Source organism: Ursus americanus, chromosome 20, assembly GCF_024610735.1.
Source record: "Ursus americanus isolate L20-20 chromosome 20, mUrsAme1.1.p, whole genome shotgun sequence".
Classification (NCBI taxonomy): domain Eukaryota; kingdom Metazoa; phylum Chordata; class Mammalia; order Carnivora; family Ursidae; genus Ursus; species Ursus americanus.
In genome coordinates this window covers 9,109,947-9,133,739 of record NC_142146.1, presented here as the reverse complement: position 1 = coordinate 9,133,739, position 23,793 = coordinate 9,109,947, and the positions used below count along the sequence as shown (strand labels likewise).

At 38.6% G+C, this 23,793-nt stretch overlaps 1 protein-coding gene across 1 annotated transcript in view; it reads left to right on the top strand.

Annotated features, from left to right (window-relative positions):
- SCN11A (sodium voltage-gated channel alpha subunit 11) overlaps positions 1 to 15,002 on the top strand; it is a 79,899-nt gene extending 64,897 nt beyond the window's left edge. The window contains exons 24-26 of the mRNA XM_045798218.2: positions 5,094 to 5,194; positions 10,003 to 10,273; positions 13,343 to 15,002. Of these exons, the coding sequence (XP_045654174.2) occupies positions 5,094 to 5,194; positions 10,003 to 10,273; positions 13,343 to 14,373 (1,403 nt within the window). The 3' untranslated portion in view covers positions 14,374 to 15,002. The remainder of the gene's footprint in view (positions 1 to 5,093; positions 5,195 to 10,002; positions 10,274 to 13,342) is intronic.
- The last annotated feature ends 8,791 nt before the right edge of the window (positions 15,003 to 23,793 follow it).

Genomic DNA, 23,793 nt, shown 5'->3' with positions numbered 1-23,793 from the left:
AGCTTCCAGCATGTAAGTCTCAGCAGATTTATTGAACTTGGAAAGAAGATGTTTGAGGAAGTGGCAGGTTTTTTTAGGGAGATCTTTTTCTTCATGCATTGTAATAAACAGATGTTTATTTTTTTTCTGATTCCATAATTCATAGGGGATGTGTGGTAAATGTGGAAAATAAAGAAAGATTTAAAAAAAAAAATTTAACCACCCATAAGGTGACCACCAAATGATAACAATTTTAGATTAAGCTTCATCATTTTGACATAATCTCTTCCAGTTACTTTCTCACTAAATATGTATGTATTCCTTGTACATGGTTGCGATTACATGATACTTTTAATTTTGTACTTTCCCCTCCTCCCCATTAGTTATGAGGCCATGTGATGAAATCATCTTTGTTATAAGAATTTTCAGGGCTAAATTGCATCCCATATTATGGATAAATAATAATTTATCTAAATCATTCCTTTCTTTTTCTGACATTTAGATCATTTCCAAATTTCTTGCTCTTCTAAAACAATCATGAACATTCTTGAAATTCTCTCTGTATCTGTGATTATTTCTTCAGGATAAGTTTCTAGAATTTAAGGCATTAAAGATATATTATCAAATAACCTTTTGGAAATGCTATGCTGGGTACTCTCCTTTTGCAAGATGTAAATATGCCTGTTTGCTCTGTTTCACCATTCTTATTTTTATACTTTTTTTTAATAAAAAATTTTTATTATGTTATGTTAGTCACCATACAGTACATCCCAAGTTTTTGATGTAAAGTTCCATGATTCATTACTTGCATATAACAACCAGTGCACCATGCAATACGTGCCCTCCTTAATACCCATCACCGGCCTATCCCAATCCCCCACCCCCTCCCCTCTAAAGCCCTCAGTTTGTTTCCCAGAGTCCATAGTCTCTCATGGTTCATTCCCCCTTCTTTTTACCCCCCCTTCCTTCTTATACTTTTTATCATCTTTTCCAGCTTGGTGGTAAAAGTATTATCTCATTGATTTATATTCATTTATTTGGTCATTTGTAAGGTTATACATTTTTTTCACAGATTGATGGCTGTACGTATTTCTCCCTTTGTCTCTTTTTTAAAGTCAAGATTGTCATCTTTTTCTTATGTTTTCAAATATTAAGTCTAATTTGTGACTTCTTATATTTCTATAATTAGTGTTTTTGTGGAGTCAGATTCCCAATCTTGTCCTTTTTGGCCTCTTCTCTTGCATGTAGGAACTGAATCCCAAAATCCTAAAACAGGGTAACTAAATATGCACCTTTGGTTTTCCTAATTATTTTTATGGATCTTCTTAATTTTTTTTGAACTCTTGCAATCTATCCAAAATGTATCCTGATACTGATCAGCCTTCTTAGTATCTGCTGGGAGAGTCACTCATTGTCCTTCTGTAACTACATTGCTGCTGGTATTTGGAAGTGTGCTGTGTGGAGTCACCCCTGTAATATGCAGCTTGATTGCAATCAATCCTGGCAATTTGGATGTCAGACCTTGTAATTTTAGAGGGAAGCTTACATTTGAAATCACTGTTTTGATCAGCCCATGGCATTTTGTTTTGTTTTGCTCTACTTTTTATTATAGAAAATTTCTACCATGCACAAGAGTATACTAAAATGAACCTAAAAGATCCATCACCCAACACATTTATTGACTTAAGAACATCTTCATAGCATCTGTGCCCTTATCCAATCCTGTCACCAGATTTTTTTAATAAAACAAATGGACATCACACTGTTTCAACCACAGATATTTCAAAACATATCTCTTTTTAAAGATAACCACAATTCCATTACCACACCTAAAAAGTTTAACATGAGTTCTCTAAATTTGTCAAATATCCAGCCAACATTCAAATTTCTTTGAGTCTTTCATTTTCATAAAATATTTATTCATTTATTCATTCTTTGATCAATTAATATTCTTTTAAAGTTAGGATTGAAGTCAGGTCCTCCCATTTGATAGATTCCTTGCTCTCTGGAATGACAAGATATTTCAGGGCTAAATCATACCACTTTTGTGCCAGATCAAGAATCAGCCATTTCGCTAAGGAATTCTGTTTTTTTTTGGGGGGGGGGTGGTATTCCGAGATCACAACCCGAAATGCTCATTGTCATTGCTTCAATGTTTTCTCAGCGGGCAGCACTACTTCAAATTTAGGACTTCAAGGAAATGTATTTGGAAATATGAATGCTAGTTATTCAAGTTCAGAACTACAAGGTTTTCACTTAACTTCTTCTCTAATAGTAATCTCTATCTCCTCTTTTCCACACTGAGAAAACTGATTCTCATGGGCACAGGAAATAATAGAATTAAAAATTTCCATAATTACTCATTTTTGTTTTATCCCCCAACACACACATAGGACAGTCTCAGAATAATAGTATTAATACATAGTACCATGATGAATGTAATTACTGAAGGCACTTGTATCTGCCAGGCATCCTGAAACAACCTGGTTAACTTCTAGCCACAACAAGACAAGAAAAATAAATGAGTCATCCATATTGTTAAAGAAGAAGTTACACCATCACTATTTGCAGATGACATGATACTATACATACAAAATCCTAGACTCCACCAAAAAACTACTAGAAGTAATAAATGAGTTCAGTAAAGCTGCAGGACACATAATTAATATCCAGAAATTGGTAGCACTTCTATACACTAATTATGAAGTGGCAGAAAGAGAAACTAAGAAAACAATTCCATTTACAATTGTACTTAAAAGAATAAAATACCTAGGAATAAATTTAACCAAAGAGGTGAAAGACCTATACTCTGAAAACTAAAACATTGATGAAAGAAATTGAAGATGACACAAACAAATGGAAAGATATTCCATGCTTATGGATTAGAAGAATTAATATTATTTAAATGTCTATACTACCCAAAGCAATCTACAGATTCAATGCAATCCCTATCAAAATACCAGCAGCATTTTTCACAGAGCTAGAACAAATAACACTAAAATTTGTATGGAACTGCAAAAGACCTTGAATAATCAAAGCATTCTTAAGGAAAGAAGAACAAAGCTGGAGGTATCACAGTTTCAGATTTTATACTACAAGGCTGTCATAATCAAAACAGTATGGTACTGGCACAAAAATAGACACATAGATCCATGACAGAATAGAGAGGCCAAAAATAAACTCATACTTACATAGCGAATTAATCTATGACAAAAGAGGCAAGAATGTGTAATGGGTAAAGAACAGTCTCTTCAATAAATGGTGCTGGGAAAACGGGACAACAACATGTAAAAGAATGAAACTGAACCACTTTCTAACACCATATACAAAAATAAACTCAAAACAGATTAAAGACCTAAATGTGAAACCTGAAACCATAAACATTCTAGAAGAGAACACAGATAGTAATTTCTCTGACATTGGCTGTTGTTGTTGTTGTTGTTAAATTTTAGGAGTTTTCCATGTATTCTGATTAATCCCTTATCAGATACATGATATATAAGTATTTTTCCCCATTCCGTGGGTTGCCTTTTTACTCCACTGATAGTATCTTTTGATGCACATAATTTTAAAATTTTCATGAAGTCCAATTTGTCTTTTTGTTGTTGTTGTTGTTGTTGTTGTTATCTGTGCCTTTGGTGTCATATGCAAGAAATCATTGCCAGATCTAGTGTTGTGAAGCTTTTGCCCTATGTTTTCTTCTAAGAGTTTTGTTGTTAGATCTTACATTTATGTCTTTGGTGTATTTTGAGTTATTTTTTTGTGTAGGGTGTTAAGTAAGAATTTAAATTTATTCTTTTGCATGTGGATATCCAGTTTCCCCAGCACCATTGTTGAAAAGACTGTCCTAGGGCTGTATATTTTTGGTCCATACTGGTAGTGGTGAAAATTCAAATCCCACACCTTCATCAAGGCAGGCCTGGATTCACAGATCGTCAGGGAAGACTGGTTTTTATCCATAGTCCAGACTAACATAGTTTCCTACTTGTCTTCCACTGCCAATTGACAGTTTCTGTTTTCTTCTTCACCCTTTCATCGACAGCACTTAAGGAGTCTCGGATTCATGCAGGAACCTTGGCATAAACCCACAGCCTTTTCCCCATGACTCCCTTGTAGTTATTAAGGCCCAAGATTCTAGTTTTTCAGAGATTAGCAAATGCTCTTAGGCCAACAATGGCTTCAGGCTAATTTACTACTCTTTGATCACTGTTGATTTTCAGACCCCAGAGATTTTTCTTACTTTTGTGCAAGTTTAGCTATACATTTTAAAAGAATTCTGTTCTAATTTACCAGCATTTCTAGATATTTTATTTCCTCCTAAAATTTCCAGAAGTGAAAATTCTTGCTCATATTTCTTTTTTTTAAATTATGATATGTTAGTCACCATACAGTATATCATTAGTTTCTGATGTAGTGTTCCATGATTAATTGTTTGCGTATGACACCCAGTGCTCCATGCGATATGTGCCCTCCTTAATACCCATCACCAGGCTAGCCCATCCTCCCACACTTCTCCCCTCTAAAACCCTCAGTTTGTTTCCTTGAGTCCATAGTCTCTTGCGGTTCATTTCCCCCTCTGTTTACCCCCCTTTCATTTTTCTTGTTCATATTTCTATTTGTTCTTGTTCAGTAGTGAGAACATTTAAAGCTCTATAAATTTTTTTTTCCTGAGAATGGGTCTGGAAAATTTATGAAATTTTATTAATAGTGATATATGCATTTATTCATTTATTTAGGAGATATTTAATTGCCATTTGTGAGATTTTTGTTTAAATTTTTGTTACTAATATCTATTTTTCTTGCACTGTGATTTGATTTATGCAACCTAAAATATACTCAAGTTTTTTAAAGATGTGGTGGATGTTTGCAAAGAGTATGTAATCTTTGTTCATATTCTAAAAAGATATAGCTGATAAAAGTAACATTTTTTCCTTTCCTTAACTTAAATCTTGTTTCAGTCCTCTTATAGAGTTCAGCTTCTTTTGCTTCCCATGGGAATTTTAGGAATTATTGATAGAATATAATGTAACTTTGAAACTATTTCTGAAAATTCAGAACTTGTTTCCAAAAAAACTGTTAATGATAATTAGCTCACATCTTCTCTATATACTTAGGTGGTGAAGACATTTTTATGACAGAAGAACAGAAGAAATACTATAATGCAATGAAAAAATTAGGATCCAAAAAACCTCAAAAGCCCATTCCAAGACCTCTGGTGAGAGCAATTGATTCATTCTAAATACATAGATCCATTAAGTGGTCTTGAGCTCAGATTTCTGCAGTGCTGTTCTCCTTTATTTTTTAAGTTTACAGACATTATCTAAGAACTCAACAAAGACCTAGATACACTGGTGTCTGGCTCAAGTCCTAAGGAAAATTAGACATTCAAACTCAATGATAAGAACTTGAGCAACAACTTTCATTTGCTTTTAAGTGAGCACACAATAGGTGCTTAGTATATACTCATTGCAATGATGTAAATGTAATAGTTTGTTTTAACTAAATCTTTTTTTTTTTAATTTTAGAGTCCAGTATAGTTAACATACAGTGTTATATTAGTTTCATGTGTACAACGTAGTGATTCAACACTTCCATACATAACCCTGTGCTTATCACAGAAAGTTACTCCTTCATCCCCATCACCTATTTACCTTCCCTCCACCCACCTCCCCTCTGGTAACCATCAGTTCTCTATAGTTAAAAGTCTGTCTCTTTGTTTGCCTCTCTCTTCCCCTCTCCCCCACTTTGTTCATTTGTTCTGTTTCTTAAATTCCACATTTGAGTGAAATCATATGCCATTTGCCTTTCTCTGACTTATTTCACTTAGCATTATTCTCTCTAGCTCTATCCATGTCATTGCCAATGGTAAGATATCATTCTTCTTTTGAATAATATATATCTCACATCTTCTTTACCCATTCATCAGTTGATGGACACTTGGGCTGTTCCCATAATTTGGCTATTGTAGATAATGCTGCTATAAATATCAGGGTGAATGTATCCCTTTGAATTAGTATTTTTGTATTATTTGGGTAAATATCCAGTAGTGTGATTGCTGGATCTTAAGGTAGTTCTATTTTTGAGTTTTTGAGGAAACTCCATACTGTTTTCTACCAGTTTGCATTCCCACCAAGAGTACGTGAGTGGTCCTTTTTCTCCACATCCTCACTTACACCCTTTGTTTCTTATGTTGTTGATTTTAGCCATTCTGACAGGTGTGAGAATGATGACAGGTGATATCTTGTTATAGTTTTGACTAAATCTTGACCAATCTAAAATGTATTTATAATATATTTTACCAGTCTTTTCTGGTATAAAGTCTAGGTCATACATACTGACTTCCACTCCACCAGTATTTATGATAAAATTTCTATTTCGGGAGTTGGCAAAAAAAGGGCCAGATAGTAAATATTGCACGTTTTGCAGTCCACGTGGTCTCTGCCACCACTGTTCAGCTCTGCCATGTAACAGAAAGCAGCCATAGACAGTATAGAACAAATGTGTATGGCTGTGTTCTAGTGCAACTTGATTCGTAGACACTAAAACTTGGATTTCTTTGATTTTCACATGCCAAATTTTATTTTCCTTTTGAGTTTTTCCCCAAATATTAAAAAATGTAAGACCCATTCTGAGCTCATGGGCTATACAAAAACCAGTAGTGGGCCAGATCTGGCCTACAGGATATAGTTTGCTGACCCTTGCTCTCGATGAATCTTGCTTTATCAGATACTCCAGAGATGCTTCGTGTTTGCAATGTAATTGAGGAGCTAGAACTTGAGTGCATTATGATAATAAAGCAATACACTAGGCATAGTTGGTAGCTCTGACAAGTAAGTTCGAAGGTTTTCAAGGCAGGGTCAGTGGGAAAGTTCAGGAAAGCAGTATGGAAGAGGGGCTTGATATTTGAAGCATGTATAGGATTTGGAGATTTTCACTGGAACACGAGACCCCAAGTTACCAAAGGTATGTTTAGTTTACTGCTATTCCCATGACTCAGAAAAGAGCTTGGGTTAAAGTGTATTCTCAGTAATTATTAATTGAATGAAAGAGTATGTTTTAGGGTACACACAGAGTCCATCTCACTAGGATTAAATATATGTGTTGCACTAAAAATATCTGGGAATGTTAGGGCAAAGTGTTTAGAATTTATACAATGAAGAATTTTTTACTGAGAGGTTAATGATACAATTATATTTGGAAAGGTTCTTATTTGAACCTGAGCCAACAAAAAAGACAAAGAGAATTTTTATTTGTATGTGCATGCTGTGCAACCACTGACTCAATACTAGTTGGTCCTAGATTTGAAATTAACTAAAAGAATCATGGGGCACAAAAGGTTCCCACATATTTACCTGTTTATTTCATAAAGAATATGAAATCAAGCAAGGCAGCACATAGCCAAACAGAAGTTGCAATGACACAGCTGCAGCTTCAAGGCCTCTCCACTGCACTGGGCATGCTAAGCTTCAAGTGGGCAAGGACTACTTTACCTGAGGCAAGCTTCCACCTCCATGCTTTAACTATGTCTTCTGGCATGTTCGTCACATGGTTCATCTGGGAATAGGTGTCATGCCATAGCCCTCCCTGTGTAGTCAGGGCTTCACAAGGAGTAATTCCAGTTCGGACTTCACAAGGAGTAATTCCAACCAGCAGGTATCATCTCCCCAGTTAATGCATCACATTTACCTTAACTTTTATATTCCAGAGAGCAGTGTTGCATGAGATAAATACATATTCCAGATGTCCCTGAATTTGACTTAAGACTTTTAAATCAGCTGTTAACCTTAACTCACAACTTTATCTCCCCACAGACTTTTTTATCTCTGAAATCTAAATATTATTTTGACCTTTGAAACAAATGAATAGCAATTGCATGGGGGTGGGGGGTTTGGAATCTAGCTGTTTTAACCTGAGTAGTGATGCATTTTGTTTTTAACAATAGAGGAAGGGATCTGGAATAATTTCTGATTCTTTCTGAACCATCTATACAGGGGGGCTTCATTACTGATTTAAAAATGATACTGAGGTGTAGGATTCCCTGTACATTCTAAAGTGATATTGAATGCTTTTTGATATCTTCCAGTTTAGGTAACTTGTATCCTTGATCGCCTCTGTTTCTCTAAGTATTAAACTATTAGGTCTAGGCTTACTCTCCTTCACTGTTATTCTTGCCACTCACTGTGATTTCCTGGAGAGCACCCTTAAAAGCATCTTTTCTCCAGGTCCTTTCTGACTTCCTAGACGCGTTCTCACACAGCAAATGCAATTGACTTTCAAGTTTCTTCTGCAGACTCCTTGATAAAAGTTTTAATGATTCTGGAACAAAATTTGGAAGACACCAACTTAAATGTAGTATCCTCCAGTGCTGTCCCTACCCTCTCTCTTCTCATCGCCCTTGCTCTGCCTGACTGATATCATCCACTCTCATGGTTTTAATTCATGTCAGTATTGGTGCCATTGAATTCTACACCTGCATTCCAGCTCGCACCTGAACTCCAAACCCATACCTTTACCTGCCCAAGGCCCTCAGATTCCCCACTGTCCCCTTAAACTCAATGTTCTCAGGGCAGAGCTTATTATTTCCCTCCAAACGCCTCATTCTCTGTTCTCTTGAATGGCTCCACCAACCAAAAATTATAGCCTCAGCCTATCATTTTCCCGTAGCCACCTCCATTCAAACACTCTCTGATTCCTTCTACATCTACTTCCATATTAGCTCTTAAGCCTAAATGCTTACATCTCTCTCCACTACTACCACCACAAACCAACATCATCTTTTGCCTGATTACCATAATAGATACCTAGGGTTCTACAAATGATTCTCAGCAGTTTATGAGTTTTCTAAATAGACTAGTGTATGTATATTTTGATTAGATTATAATATAATATAAAATACCTTAATATATACATATATTGTAAAACAATCAATTTATAGTCAAGAATACCATACAATATTAATGTCTGAGTTTGTGTTTAAGAATAGTTTTCCACAATGGGGCACCTGGGTGGCGCAGTCGTTGAGCGTCTGCCTCCGGCGTTATGGGATCGAGCCCCGCATCAGGCTCCTCCGCTATGAGCCTGCTTCTTCCTCTCCCACTCCCCCTGCTTGTGTTCCCTCTCTCACTGGCTGTCTCTGATAAATAAATAAATAAATAAATAAATAAACAAACAAACAAATAAATCTTAAAAAAAAAAAAGAATAGTTTTCCACTAAGTAAAGAGAAGTAGTGCTTCACAGCTCTTAGATTACAGAAAATATAGTGAGACAACTGAGCCATTTCATTGCACATGGTGGATTAGGCATGCAAACTTGAGCTGGAACCTGTACTGGAGCAATTAACATAGACTTACTTTGTGAGCAGTATGACCATCTATGTACCAGCCAATATGTAAGTTCACCCTCAATAGTAAAATGAAATAATCTATTTTTCTATCTCTGTTTTTAGTAATCATTACCTCACAATCCCATTTATCCAGCCTTATTTTCAAGTGAACCATATTTAGAAAATTGGCATTCAAGAACTGCTTGAATACAGAGTTTTGGTTAAGTATACTTAGGTCTGATTATTCTGAATTAACAAATGGAGGCTTGGGGATGTTAATTCCATTCCGTCCAACATAATTATGTGAGTAGGTATCTGCATTAATATTATTGAAGCCCAAATAAAGGAAAAGATGAAATACAGAAACCAAAGTTCATCTTTTTATTATTAAATCCAACATGAGCTGTTTTATTTCAGCAAAACATCATCCATCAAATCAAAGTTATGTCATTACCAAACATTTTCTTCGTTTTAAAATGGAATTAAAGCTCTAAGCCTACAACTTCAAAAGTTATGTAATTGAATTTAAATGAAAATGTAAATGTAAGAATTTCTTGTTTAAAAAGGGTATGCATTTTTTCAAGAAACTGCTTCAGTTGTAAGAGAGGACAAATTCTGTTGTATGTGCCTTTTTTATGTATATGATTTCATTCTTACAATGCAAAATGATCTAAGATTCCTTTTTTCTTTTCCCTCTCAGAATAAATGCCAGGGTCTCATGTTTGACCTAGTCACAAGCCAGGTCTTTGACATCATCATCATCATCCTCATTTTCCTCAACATGCTTAGCATGATGGCTGAATCAAATGACCAGCCTGAAGCCACGAAAATCATCCTTGAGCGTCTCAACCTGGCCTTTGTGGTTATTTTTACAATTGAGTGTCTCATCAAAATCTTAGCTTTGAGGCAATACTACTTCACCATTGGCTGGAATTTATTTGATTGTGTGATCGTGGTTCTTTCTATTGTTAGTAAGTAATATCAGAAGCCTGAGGGTCTTTAATCTGAGAGCTACAAGTAAATCTTTTCATTTGGAAGTATGTCCAAACTATCCGCAAAGCAACAAATTAGGCTTAATGTGGTTTCTGAAAAAATAAACAGGTATACTGATGCCATTCTCTACTGGGAAATTGCTAGGAGATACAGGGCAATTTTCATTCCCTTGACTGTTTACACAACTGAAATAGAGAGTTAAATAATTGTGTGGATCCATTTATTCAATGGAGATAGACAAAATTAAGATGACCTTAAAGTCTTTGTGGGGGTATCTGGTAAATCCAGGTAACTGAGTCAAAGTTTTACCTTTCCATTACAACTATAAGCTCTCATGAGCATCTTTTAGTTTTAAGGATTTGGTACTTAGTTCCCATGGTTTTCCTTAGTTCAAAATCCATGTGGCTATCAGATCACAATTATTACACGCCTGTGATATTGCTAAGCCTTCTCTTGCCTTCTAGATAGGACCTCTATGGCCCAGCCTAGACTGTACTTCCAAGAGTATGTCATGAGGACAAGCAGTGCTTTCTTTTTATTCTGTATCCTATGTTAACTTAAACCACAGCATGAACTATGCTTGTCTCAATTGCTAGGACCCCCTTCACCAATCAGTCTTACTCTATAATGAGTATATTTTTCTTAACACAGGCAGCATTAACTATAAGGTTTGTGGAAGAAGAATAGAGAAAAAAAGGGTTGTTGCCATATACCTTTTTATAAAACACACACACACACACACAAACTTTGAAATTAAATTCTCCATGGCTAAACCGTAAGACTTTACACTCTGGGTTTTTGCAGTTTGCTTTTAACTAAACTGATAATTCGACTTTTTGTAATTGTGTGCAAACACCCAGGGGCCGTTCTCATAGTTCAAAAAGCAATTAGACAATGAAAACTGATTTCACAAGTGGAAGCTTTTGTACTATTTCGGAAATGATGTGTTAAACAGATATGTGAGATCAAAATATTTTGGTTCCTATCACTACAGCAGCAATGCAGATGTTTCCAAGAACAAAAAAATGGTACAGTTCATAGTCTGTTCTGGTTTCTAAGCCATGAAGTTTATGGAGGTAAAGTTTAGCAACAGATCTTTCCACACGCCTCCAGTGAAATAGACTGCTAATCTTTATCAGTCAATTCCAATTCCAAGTCCTGGTGAAACTCACAGCAGAAATAATGTCAGAAAATGATGGTAGAATGACTCTGGCACAGCCCTCTGAGAACTTGAAGAGCCCATTCCTCCACTATGCAGAGAGCAGCTCATTTATTCCACTACTTACTGAACTCCTTCCAGGCAGTGCCAGCTATCGTGCAGGTTGTGGAGATATCTCTTACTTCCATCCTTTGAACAGCTGCTAGGCAATTGCAGTTACACAGCAGAGCACTGTAAAGCATTTTGCTCCAGTGGATGAGAAAATCCACACATTGAGCCAAATCCTACTCACCAATGTGGGCAGCATTTTATATGCCTTTGCCAGTAGATCTGCCACCCAACACAGAGCCTTTGCACTTTCCCAACGTCTTTTCTAAGCTTTTAGAGAGATACAAAATAAGCATGAGCCAAAGTGAATCCCTCTCGAGGAGTTAACAATGCAGTTTAAGTATTAGGACTTACTCACCTTAAAGTCAGAAAAAGATAGAGAAATTAACTGCACACCAAATCCCATGGTACACAGAGGAACTGAGCTCAGATAAAGGATAGATTACTATGGGCTTCGTTAGTCAAAGAAATATTTGTGAAGGAGGTAGCCTTAAATAGTGGACCTCCTTCAGTTGTTGTTAAGTTGGAACTTAATAAATTCCACATCTCACTAGTGTTGACTGCCCAATTAACCTATGAATTCAGCTTTGTTGACACAATTGGGCAGTTGGTGAAATATATTATGAACTAGTTCTCTTTAGTCATTAAGTGATAGCGGACAATTTTGGCTGCCCATCACCCCTAATGACTTTGAGGACCCCCCAGAGCAAGAGCAAGGCCATGTCTACACAAGGCAAGCATGTCCCAGCCATTCCATAATATTTGGGCCAAAATGTGACTTGTCTCAAATCTTGTATCACTTGCTTACAGAATAGACAATGAGAGAACAGGATGACATTCTAGACCAAATATTCCACTGTTTGCAGACACCTCTGCTTGAGATGTTATTTTTGGAGGTGTCTACAACAATAAGGAAAGTATTTCCAACTTAGTCCCTTAAGCTTTTTGAGTGGACCTCAGGAGTCCTTCCTTGGAATGAGCATATTGACAAATATGAGAACTCTTCCACAAGAGTTGAACATCCCAACACCACCATCTCCCTCCAGTCCTGTCCTGTCCTCACCTGTAGCAGGTTGTGTTCAAATTCCCCTATACAAATTAGAACCTGCCTTTTTAAGGAGCTTTGGGGTTAGAAGTTCCACAAGAGTTGAACATCCCAACACCACCATCTCACTCCAGTCCTGTCCTATCCTCACCTGTAGCAGGTTGTGTTCAAATTCCCCTATACAAATTAGAACCTGCCTTTTTAAGGAGCTTTGGGGTTAGAAGTTCCACAATTTCCACTGATAGCTCAAGTTCAAGCCAACCATCAATCAGTATCAGAAGTTTTTCCTTACACGAATCTGAAGGAATCCATCCTTAGTTTTTCTGCTTTCCATTCTATGTATCCAATAAATATGGAAAACTATTATATTTTTTATCCCATGAGTGACTTTCAATGCCCAACACAGATAATGTACTTCAAGCGTATAAGTCACAAAATAGCCTTTCATAAACTGCACTCTCTTTCCTTTCCTTGGGTGTCTTCAATATTATAGACATCCTATTTCATCTAAAGTCCCATCTAAAGTTGTACCGTGCTCGGTAATTATTTTCCAAGTTAAGGCACAGATAGATATTTTCCCCGATACTGATAAAGAAAGTTCTTAATTTGTTCAGTGCATAAATTACAAAGTACTGATAAAAGTTGGTCCCACTAAGATTCCAAGGCAGGAGAGACAGGTTGGATCTGAAAGCAGGTGCCTGCTGGAAATTAATTGCCCTATCTCCTTCTCTTAAGGTACAATGGTTTCTGCCTTGGAGAACCAGGAGCACATTCCTTTCCCTCCAACACTCTTCAGGATTGTCCGCTTGGCTCGGATTGGTCGGATCCTGAGACTTGTTCGGGCAGCACGAGGAATTAGGACTCTGCTTTTTGCTCTGATGATGTCTCTTCCTTCTCTATTCAACATCGGTCTTCTACTTTTTCTGGTTATGTTTATTTATGCCATTTTTGGTATGAGCTGTTTTTGCAGAGTGAAGGAGGAGCATGGAATTGATGACATATTTAACTTCAAAACTTTCGTCGGCAGCATACTCTGTCTCTTCCAGATCACCACCTCAGCAGGCTGGGATGCTCTCCTCAAGCCCATGCTGCAATCAAAGGATTCATGCAACCCCAACTTAGACAGCCGTCACCTCCCTGCCATAGCCATCACCTACTTTGTCAGTTACATCATCATCTCCTTTCTCATCGTTGTCAACATGTACATTGCTGTGATTTTAGAGAACTTCAACACAGCTACTGAAGAAAGTGAGGACCCTTTGGGTGAAGATGACTTTGAGATATTCTATGAAGTCTGGGAAAAGTTTGACCCAGAAGCAACACAGTTCATCAAATATTCTGTTCTTTCTGACTTTGCTGATGCCCTTCCTGAGCCTTTGCGTGTGGCAAAGCCAAATAAATTTCAATTTCTCATGATGGACTTGCCCATGGTGAGTGGAGATCGTCTCCACTGCCTGGATATTCTCTTTGCATTCACCACTAGGGTACTTGGTGACTCTGATGGCCTGGACAGCATGAAAGTGATGATGGAAGAGAAGTTCATGGAAGCCAACCCTTCCAAGAAGTTATATGAACCCATAGTCACCACCACCAAAAGGAAGGAAGAGGAAAGATGTGCTGCTGTTATTCAAAAGGCCTTTCGAAAATACAGGCTGAAGATGTCCACAGGTGCCTTGGAAGACAGGCCTCATTCACCACTCCACACACTCTGCAATGGAGACCTGTCCAGCTCTGGGGTGACCGAGGGCAAGGTCCACTATGACTGAGCCCCTACTTCCACTCCTACCTCATAGCCTCACAACCTGGCCTCTGGTGTCTCAGCTCCAGGGGTCCACAGCTCAGCGTGTGAACAAGGAGTTGACTCCCCTAGTCAACTGGGATGACTAGCCATCCCATTTTTTTTCTGTCTAAAAGAAATAATATTTCAATGTTTATTTCAAACAGGTCTTACAGGGATAGAAGATAAGGCTGCCTGACTATGAATCACTGGTACAGTTTTACCAAGGAAAAAGACACTAGAAGGGCTATAGAAGACACACCAATGTTAGGATTGAAACACAGTTCAAATCACATCAAAAGAAAAAAAAAGAATAAGAAACAACATGTTAAAAATTTAGATAGTGTTTTTCCATATTGTTTCTAGGTACATTGTTCAATACCTTTGTTCAATGATTTCCCCAATGCAAGTATGTGGCTTATCACATATAACTCTCTTGCATGCTGAGTAAAAATTCAAAACCTGCCAATAAACAAATAGCTTATTACAGATATTTTTACCAACATTAGTATTTTGGGTTTATTTTGAACAAAAGGTGTGATCTTGACTTGTCATTTACCACCCTATCTTTCACCAGCTGTAGTCTCCGTTACCTACATTTGGAAAAAAATAAATAAATTGGACTTTCAGTTTGTATTTTCATTCAGATGGTACATTCATTCAGATGTATTTCATTTAGGTGGTACATTTCATTCAAAAAATCTTTGGTGTCTGCATTAAGTAGCCATTCAAAAGTGGTGCTTTGCTTGAAATTGAGATGGGAGCCCATCATATGCTGATAAGTGTATAATGATTGGCTCTTCAGAAAAAAAAAAAAAGCACCACAATTTGTAACATGTATTGATTTCTGTGGTGACTACTCCCATCAGGACTGAGTTCAGGCTACCACCATGATAATCCTGAATGTGAAGGTGTGATGAGATGCCCAATCAGTTCTTATGAGCTGGCCCTAGCTGGTTCCAGCACACCACTGGCTGGAACCAATAAGAAAGCCTCATTTAAAATATCTGTGGTGGCCACCTTGGACTGAGAGAGCACCTTCTTAGCCACACCTGGACCTTGGGGTTGGAGAGCCAGAGAATGTACTGGTTAGCTAGAAATCTTAGCTTGATGACCTCTGTATTCAGTTCTGGCTGAATGCGTGAAATGCAGTCCAGAGAACAAGCCAGGCCTATCAAAAGGCCCAGGACTTCCCTAAAAACTGGAGATGCCCAGAGACCAAACAAGACATCAGGCCTGGCAAGAGGCTGCCCTGGGGGTGGAAAACTTACATCGTGATAATTGAAGTGTGGAGGAAAACCATGTGCGAACCAGTCCCGCAGATAGGCTGGAGGGGCTGGCATGCCATCAGCAGCCCAACGTCTGAGGCCTGAGCCTCCAAGCCTCTGACCTGCTTTGCCTTGTCTAGCACTGGGTGCTCCAGTGCACTGAACCGGTGATTATTTTCAGTGTGTATTCATATCCAGGACTTGAATTTTATGAGTTTTGTAGGCAGCCTTATGCTCTGGAGCTTTGGCAAAATAGCAACACTATCATTATCTAATCTTTATCAATACCTGATTTTTACTTAGTGGTTGCTGTGCATCAGGCACTGGCTGAGCATTTGTCATGAATAATCTCAGCTGTACCTCCCAGTAACCTAATGAGTGTGCGGTCACTCACCTGGTGGAGCCTGAGCCTTTGTGCCATGCTGGGGAAGGGGAGTGGGTCGTCCCAGAGCCAGGAAAGCTTTGAGACAGGGCCACAGGGGCTCCCCTACAGGGCTGCAAGGACCTTGTAGAAATCACCAGTTCCAGGGGTGCCTGGGTGGCGCAGTCGTTAAGCGTCTGCCTTCGGCTCAGGGCGTGATCCCAGCGTTCTGGGATCGAGCCCCACGTCAGGCTCCTAGGCCGGGAGCCTGCTTCTTCTTCATCTCCCACTCCCCCTGCTTGTGTTCCCTCTCTCACTGGCTGTCTCTCTGTGTCAAATAAATAAATAAAACCTTTAAAAAAATTTATAAAAGAAAAAAAAGAAAAGAAAAAAGAAATCACCAGTTCCAAAGTCATGGCCAGTTCCACTTGAGGCACCGTGGATGCCTGATGACTTCCCTAAAAGATGCCTCTGATTATGAACACTGGGTGTTTTACAGATGCCTACCAAGTTTTCTGAACAAGGTGGTTGGCCATCATTCCAGAAGGGATACCCAGTAGGGGAGGTTCTAGAAGGATGTGGTCTTGCCCATCCAAGATTACAGTTTAGGGGCCTGGGTGTGATCTGTTCTGTGCAGAGGTTTCACCTTTTCCATACACCCCTTTTGCCAAGGCTGGCTTCCTGAAGCCAGCTTTCAGGGATAGCACAGGATCTGCTTAGCTTTAGCAAGAAACTGAGCCACACTTCCTTCACTAGATGGCAGCAAATGCCCAACATGCTTTTTTTCTGAGCACTTCTCAGTATCCCTGTGAGCCTGGCCCTCCAAGAGCCAGAGGGCTAAGGGAGGAAAGTCAAGGCAGGAAGTGGTGAATTATCTAAATCATGGATGGATGCTAGAAAGCTCTCTCCCTTGAGCTTGCTCTCACTGTGTGAGGATCCAAGACACCCCCAAGACTCAGAGATGATAGTCTGAGCTCCATCCTCCTGGGGCCATGCTGAATGTCCAGGGCAAACAGCCCTACAGGCACAAGAAGCCAACCGTCTTGTCTTCTGAGTCTTATTTCCTGGCAAATCTACCCCTGCTTAATTCAACCAACAGACATGTTCCTGAGAGCCAGTGCAGTGCCACCCTGTATAAACTCCTTTCAATCAATGGCCCTTAACCTCAAGAGCATATATGCTGATTGGAAAGAGTATTAGACAAGCATTTATGTGATGATAATACAATGCAACATAACAGGTGCAGTAAACCAGGGACACCCCTCTGCTCTGAGAATGTCGCTGTAGGCAGGCTCCTGGGAAGGCTTCATGAGAGAGAGTGGGGACCTGAGATGAGACTGATAGATGTACAGAATTGTGATGGAGGGGGATTTGTTTGGGAAGATGTTTGAAGTGGAGGGGACCCCAGAGTGTAAGGAGTATAAGGAGAAAGTGTAAGGAAGTACCAGCTATCCAAGTGACCAACTGAGACTTAAGAGTATGGTTAGTGGAACAACACCAACAGAATCTTAGAAATGGGCTGTTTAGTGGAGAGCCTTAAATGCCAGAGTGAGGAGTTATAACATATTTAGGTAATAGGAAAGCACTAAAGGTATTGGAAAGGGGGAGAAAAATTAATCAGAGTATGCAGGGTGGAATGCAGTGGAAAACAAGCAGAATACTGGTCCTGAAGGAGAAGAGGCACTGAGTGAGGAGAGAGGCAGGGGCAATCAAGTGTGACCCTAGGACGTTTGTGCCAACTAAATGGCCATGGCAGAAGGATAGGGGAAACCTTAGTAGTTTTGTCAGGGTGACGAGGTAGATGGCAGTACAAGTTACCAAGTTAATGAGTATAGGAGGGCAAAGGTTTGTTTGCTTTCATGGTTATGGCAGAGGAAAATTTTAAAATTAATTCAGTTTGGAACATTTTGAAGGTTTAAGATGCCAGTTCCAAGTGACAGAATCCAGCCAGGAACTTGAGGATACGACATGAACAGGAGTCCTCAGCACAGGGATGACATTTGAAACAGCAGGAGCAGATGAAATTATGGGGGAGTGGAGCACACACAGATCTGGAAGGAGGCAGAGGACTCGTCCTGGGGGCATGCTTTCAGAGAGTAAAGATGAGGAGGAGAGACAATTCAGGGAAGGGTGTGAGGGAGGTAGGTGAAGGTAAACACCATGACATGCAGTTTGGGCATGGAGCAGACTTCATGAGAAATTCACAGCCAATGAGATGAGTGACATGGTCCCACCTTTTCATCCCTTCCACCAAGAAGCAAGCAAGGAGCCAGGACACAGAGTAGCTGTGTTCCAGGGAAGGATCCCAATCCCTACTCTTCTACCTTTTTATTGAGCAAGCATGAGAGCTTGCCTTATAAACAATCCAGGCTCAGGAGCCAGCTGTTCTGGGGAGCTGTCTTGGAATGTTAGCTACTAGTGCTCAGTGCCCTTGGGAAAGTTGAAATCCTGTACAGCTCCTCCTGCTCAAGGAGGGGGGCCCCGGTCCCAGATAGCTTGTTGCCTGGCAACCCACAGAGAAGCTCCAGGGTCGTTCGCTGGGCAATCCTGTCCGTCGCTGCACAAGGAGTAATCATAGAGGCGGTGAGAAAACAGGTGCTAACATTTCCTGAGCACTTACTCTGGACTTGGCTGCCACTTTAACAGGATTACCCCACTTAATCTGCATGACAGCGTTATTAGACATAAACTATTTTTAATCTTCATTGTTCTGATGAGAAGACTGAGGCATGTGGAGGAAGTAAGAGGCTAGTTCAAACCCAAGCAGTCTGGCCACAGAGCTCAAGCTATCAACCACTGCATCACACTGGCCAGACACGAAGGGATAGTGTGACTGCAACTGAAGGAGGACACAGTTTCCCTGGTAACGTTCTGTAAATGTCTCACCATCCATCTCCTCTCCTCTGGAGATGATGCATGTTTTCAAAGTTCTTCCATCATGGAAGCATCCACTACATGGGGAGATGCAGATGCTGTGCCCGCTCTGCAAATTCCGCATCCTCAGTTCTGTCAATGTACTCAGTTCCCTAATATTTTGACCTAGTTTTCCATCCTTTTATCATTCTCTTCCTCCTCAGGGCAAACTCTTCTAGCAGCTGGTGCAAAGACAGCAGAATACTGGTCCCCTCTAGCAAGGGGCAGGAGCAGAATCCCCCCTCTTTTTGGACAACATATGTACAGCAATTAATGCAGGCTTCAAGTGTGCTAATGTAATGGTGGTGGTACAAGAAGTAGGGTGGCCATTCTGATTTAGTCTGCCTTAATCTCCGTCAGTCCCCCAACCCAAGCCACCCTCAAGGAGCATACAGTCCACCAAAAACCACTGTGTCTGCTGAGCCATTGCAACTTCAAGTGCCTTTACCTCTTCAAAGCTCTTTCTACATTTATTTATTTAAAGATTTTATTTATTTATTTGACAGAGACAGCCAGCGAGAGAGGGAACACAAGCAGGGGGAGTGGGAGAGGAAGAAGCAGGCTCCCAGCGGAGGAGCCTGATGTGGTGCTCGATCCCAGGACTCCAGGATCACACCCTAAGCTGAAGGCAGACTCTTAACGACTGTGCCACCCAGGCGCCCCTCTTTCTACATTTAAAAATCACTTTTGAATCCAAATCACACTGATGGCGTGTACTCTATTTTTTCCCCAGCTTTATCGAGGTATAAAAATTGTATATATTTAAGGTATACAACATGATGGTTTGATATATGTATACATTGTGAAATGATTACCCCAATCAAGCTAATTCACACATCCATCACCTCTGTTTCCTTTGGGGGGGCATGCTGAGAAAACATAAGATCTACTGTCTTAGCAAATTTCTAGTATACAATACCATATTATTAACTACAGTCACCTTGCTGTACATTCAATTCCCAGAACTTATACATCTTATACCTTTATACACCATCTTGTACCCTTTAACCAATGTATCTGTTTCCCTCACTCCCCCCAACCCCCCCCCAAGCTCCTGGTAACCACCTTTCTACTTTCCAGTTCTATGAGTTTGACATATTTTATATTTCATATATAAGTGAGGTCATGCAGTATTTGTCTTTCTGTGTCTGGGTTATTTCAGTTAGCATAATGCCCTCCAGTTTCTTCTGTGTTGTCACAAATGGCAAGATTTCCTTCTTTTTTCATGGCTACATGGTATTCCATTACCATTCCAAATGATATTCCATTCACATTTTAAAAACCTGTTTATCTGTTGATGGACATAGGTGGTTTTCACATCTTGGTGGCTATGAATAATGCTGCAATGATAATTGAAGTGCAGATACCTCTTTGAGATAGTAATTTCATTTCCTTCCATTACCGGATATATATCCAGTAATGAGTTTGCTGGATTGTGCGGTTAGTTATGTTTTGATTTTTTTGAGGAACTTCCATACTGTTTTCCACAATAGCTGTACCAATTTACATTCCCACCAACAGTTTACAAGGCTTCCCTTTATGCCACACCTTTATTGACATTTGTTATGTATTATCTTTTCGATAGTAGCCATTCTAACAGGTGTGAGATGATATTTATACTTTTGATTTTCAGTTCCCTGATTATTAGTGATACTGAGTACCTTTTAATGTACCTGTTAGGTATTTGTATATCTTCTTTGGAAAAATGTTTACTTAGGTTCTTTGTGCATTTTTAAATTGGGCTATTTGGGGTTTTTTTGCTATTGAGTTGTATGAACCCCTTATGTATTTTGGGTATTAACCCCATATCTGATATATGCTTTGCAAATATTTTCTTCCATTCCATAGTTGCCTATTCCTTTTGTTGATGGTTTCCTTTGCTGTGCAGGAGCTTTTAGTTTTATGTAGTCCAACCTGTTTATTTTTGCTTTGTTGTGCTTTTGGTGTCATATCTAAAAAATCATTGTCACGATCAATGTCTAAGAGCTTTTCCCCTATGTTTTCTTCTAAGAGTTTTATGGTGTCAGGTCTTACATCTCTGGATTGGAGAATTTAATACATTTGCACTTAAAGTAATTATTGGTAAGTAAGGACTTACTGTTACCATTTTGTTGTTTTCTGCCTGTTTATAGTTCCTTTCCTCCTCTCGTTTTTTTCCTTTGTTATTTATTTTTCAGAGTGGTGTACTTTAATTCCGTTCTTTTTATCTTTTGTGTATCTACTGGAGGTATTGTGTGTGTGTGTGTGTGTGTGTGTGTGTGTGTGTGTGTGTGTGTGGTTATTACCATGAGACTTACATAAAACATCTTCTAGCTGTAGCAGTCTATTTAAAACTAAAAAAAAAAAAAACTTACAATCACATACAAAAACTGTACACCTTTACTTCCCCTTTCTCCACATTTCATGATATTGATGCTATACTTTACATCTTTTTATGTCATGCATCCATTAACAAATTATTGTAGCTACATTTTTTTAATAACTTGAAGGATGTTTATTAAATTGTTCATCACAATAAAGTGAATTGAGTAAACATGATTATTAAATAAAGGAAAAAATGCCACAGTAATCTCTGACTCACTGTATCTGAATATACGTCCAAGGTATTGTTTGTTTTTTTAACATTTTTTAAATTTTAATTCAATTAATTAACATATAATGTATTATTGGTTTCAGAGGTACAGGTCTGTGATTGGTCAATGTTATATAGTACCCAGTGCTCATTACATCACATGCCTTCCTTCATGTCCATCACCCAGTTACCCCATCCCTCCGACCCTTTCCCCTCCAGCAACCCTCCGTTTGTTTCCTATGATTAAAAGTCTCATGGTTTGTCTCCCTCTCTGGTTCATCTTGTTTTATTTTTTCCTCTCTTCCCTTATGATCCTCTGTTTTGTTCCACATATCAGTGAGATCATATGATAATTGTTTTTCTCTGGTTGACTTATTTCGCTTAGCATAATACGCTCTAGTTCCAACCATGTCATTGCAAAATGCAAGATTTTTTTTGATGGCTGAGTAATAGTAGTCCATTGTGTATGTGTATATATATATATATATATATATATATATATATATATATATACACACACACATATATATGTATATATATATAAAAAACATCTTTTTTATCCATTCATCTGTCAGTGGACATCTGGGCTCTTTCCATAGTTGGGCTATTGAGGACATTGCTGCTATAAACATTGGGGCGGGGTGCCCCTTCAGATGACTACATTTGTTATCTTTGGCGTAAATACCCAGTAGTGTAGCTACATTAGTTTTAATACTATTGACTTTTAACTTTTATACTAGAGATAAAAGTGATTTGTGCACCACCATTATAATGTTAGAGTATTCTGATTTTGACAAGTGGATTTTATATTTTCATGTTTTCCTGTTGGCCCTTAGCATCCCTCCATTTCAACCTGAGAACTTCATTTAGCATTTCTTATAGCAGGTCTAGGGGCGAACTTCTCTAGCTTTTGTTTGTGCCTTCATTTTTCCTTCATTTCTGAAGAACAGTTTTGTTGGATATAGTATTCCTGGACTTCAGACTTAAACACATTTGTTCTTAAAAAACACTGTTAAAAAAATGAAAAGGCAAGCCACAGACTGGGAGAAAATATTTGAAAAATATATACCAGACAAAGGACTTGTATCTAGAATATACAAAGGGTTCTTGCAACTCAATAATAAGAAGAAAAGCAATCTAAAAAAAAGGGGGATGAATGATTTTGAAGAACTGATAAGAAAGTACATGAAAAGATGCCCAACATCATTAGTCAATAGGCAAATGCAAATTAAAATCTCAGTGAGATACCACCTCACATTTATTGGAAAAGTGAAAAGAAAAGAGAAAAGAAGGGAGAAAGTCTGCACCCAGTTTTGGCAAGGATGTGGAGTAATGGGAACTGTCACATGCTACTGGTAGGAATGGAAAGTAGTGCACACACTTAGGAAAATAGCTTGATTATTTCTTATGAAGTTAAACATAAACCTGTTACACGACAGGCATTCCAGTCTTGGAAATTTACCTAATAGAAATTAAGGCATATGTCCACACAAAGACTTATTTACAAATATTAATAGTGGCTTTATTTTTAATAGCCCCAAAGGACAAACAAGTCAAATGTCCATTAACAGCTGAGTGGATAAATAAATTGTGGTACATCCATCCAAGGCTATACTACTTGGTACAAAGGAGTGAACTATTTATACAAGTAATGACATGAATGATGCTCAAAAGAATTATTCTAGGTGAAATAAACTGGATAAAAGCAGATAAGCACTTTATGTTTCCATTTATATAAAACTCTAAGAAATGTAAACTGAACTATGGTGACAGAAAGTAAATCAGTGGTGACCTGGGGCTAGGGGAAGGAAGGGTTGGTAAAAGGGTGGATAAAGGCTCATGAGGAAACGTTGGGGGATAATAGATATATTCACTATCTTGATTGTATGATGATTTTATAAGTGAATAATACATATCAAAATTTATTAAATTGTACACTTTAAAAATGTGCAATTCATAGTATGTCCATTACATGTCAATAAGTCTGCTTTCAAAAAAAAAGGGCAGCTTTCGAGTTTTTTGGATCTAAATGGAAATAAATGTCCATAAGCCTCTGGATCTTTATTTTAGCACTAAAGTCTGAAGGGAGTGGCTGCTGTTGTTCAGGGACGTAAGCCTTGGCACCGGAATATCAAAGGTGACATCCTGCCTGGGGGGAAGGAGCTGCTGCAAAGAAGCTCTTAGGATAAGACCTTGGATAACTACCTTACTAAGAAACGACACAGCTCAAAAAAACTTCCAGATATCAATTTGACCAACTCGTCATTAAAGTCTGTACGTAAGAACACCGTTGCC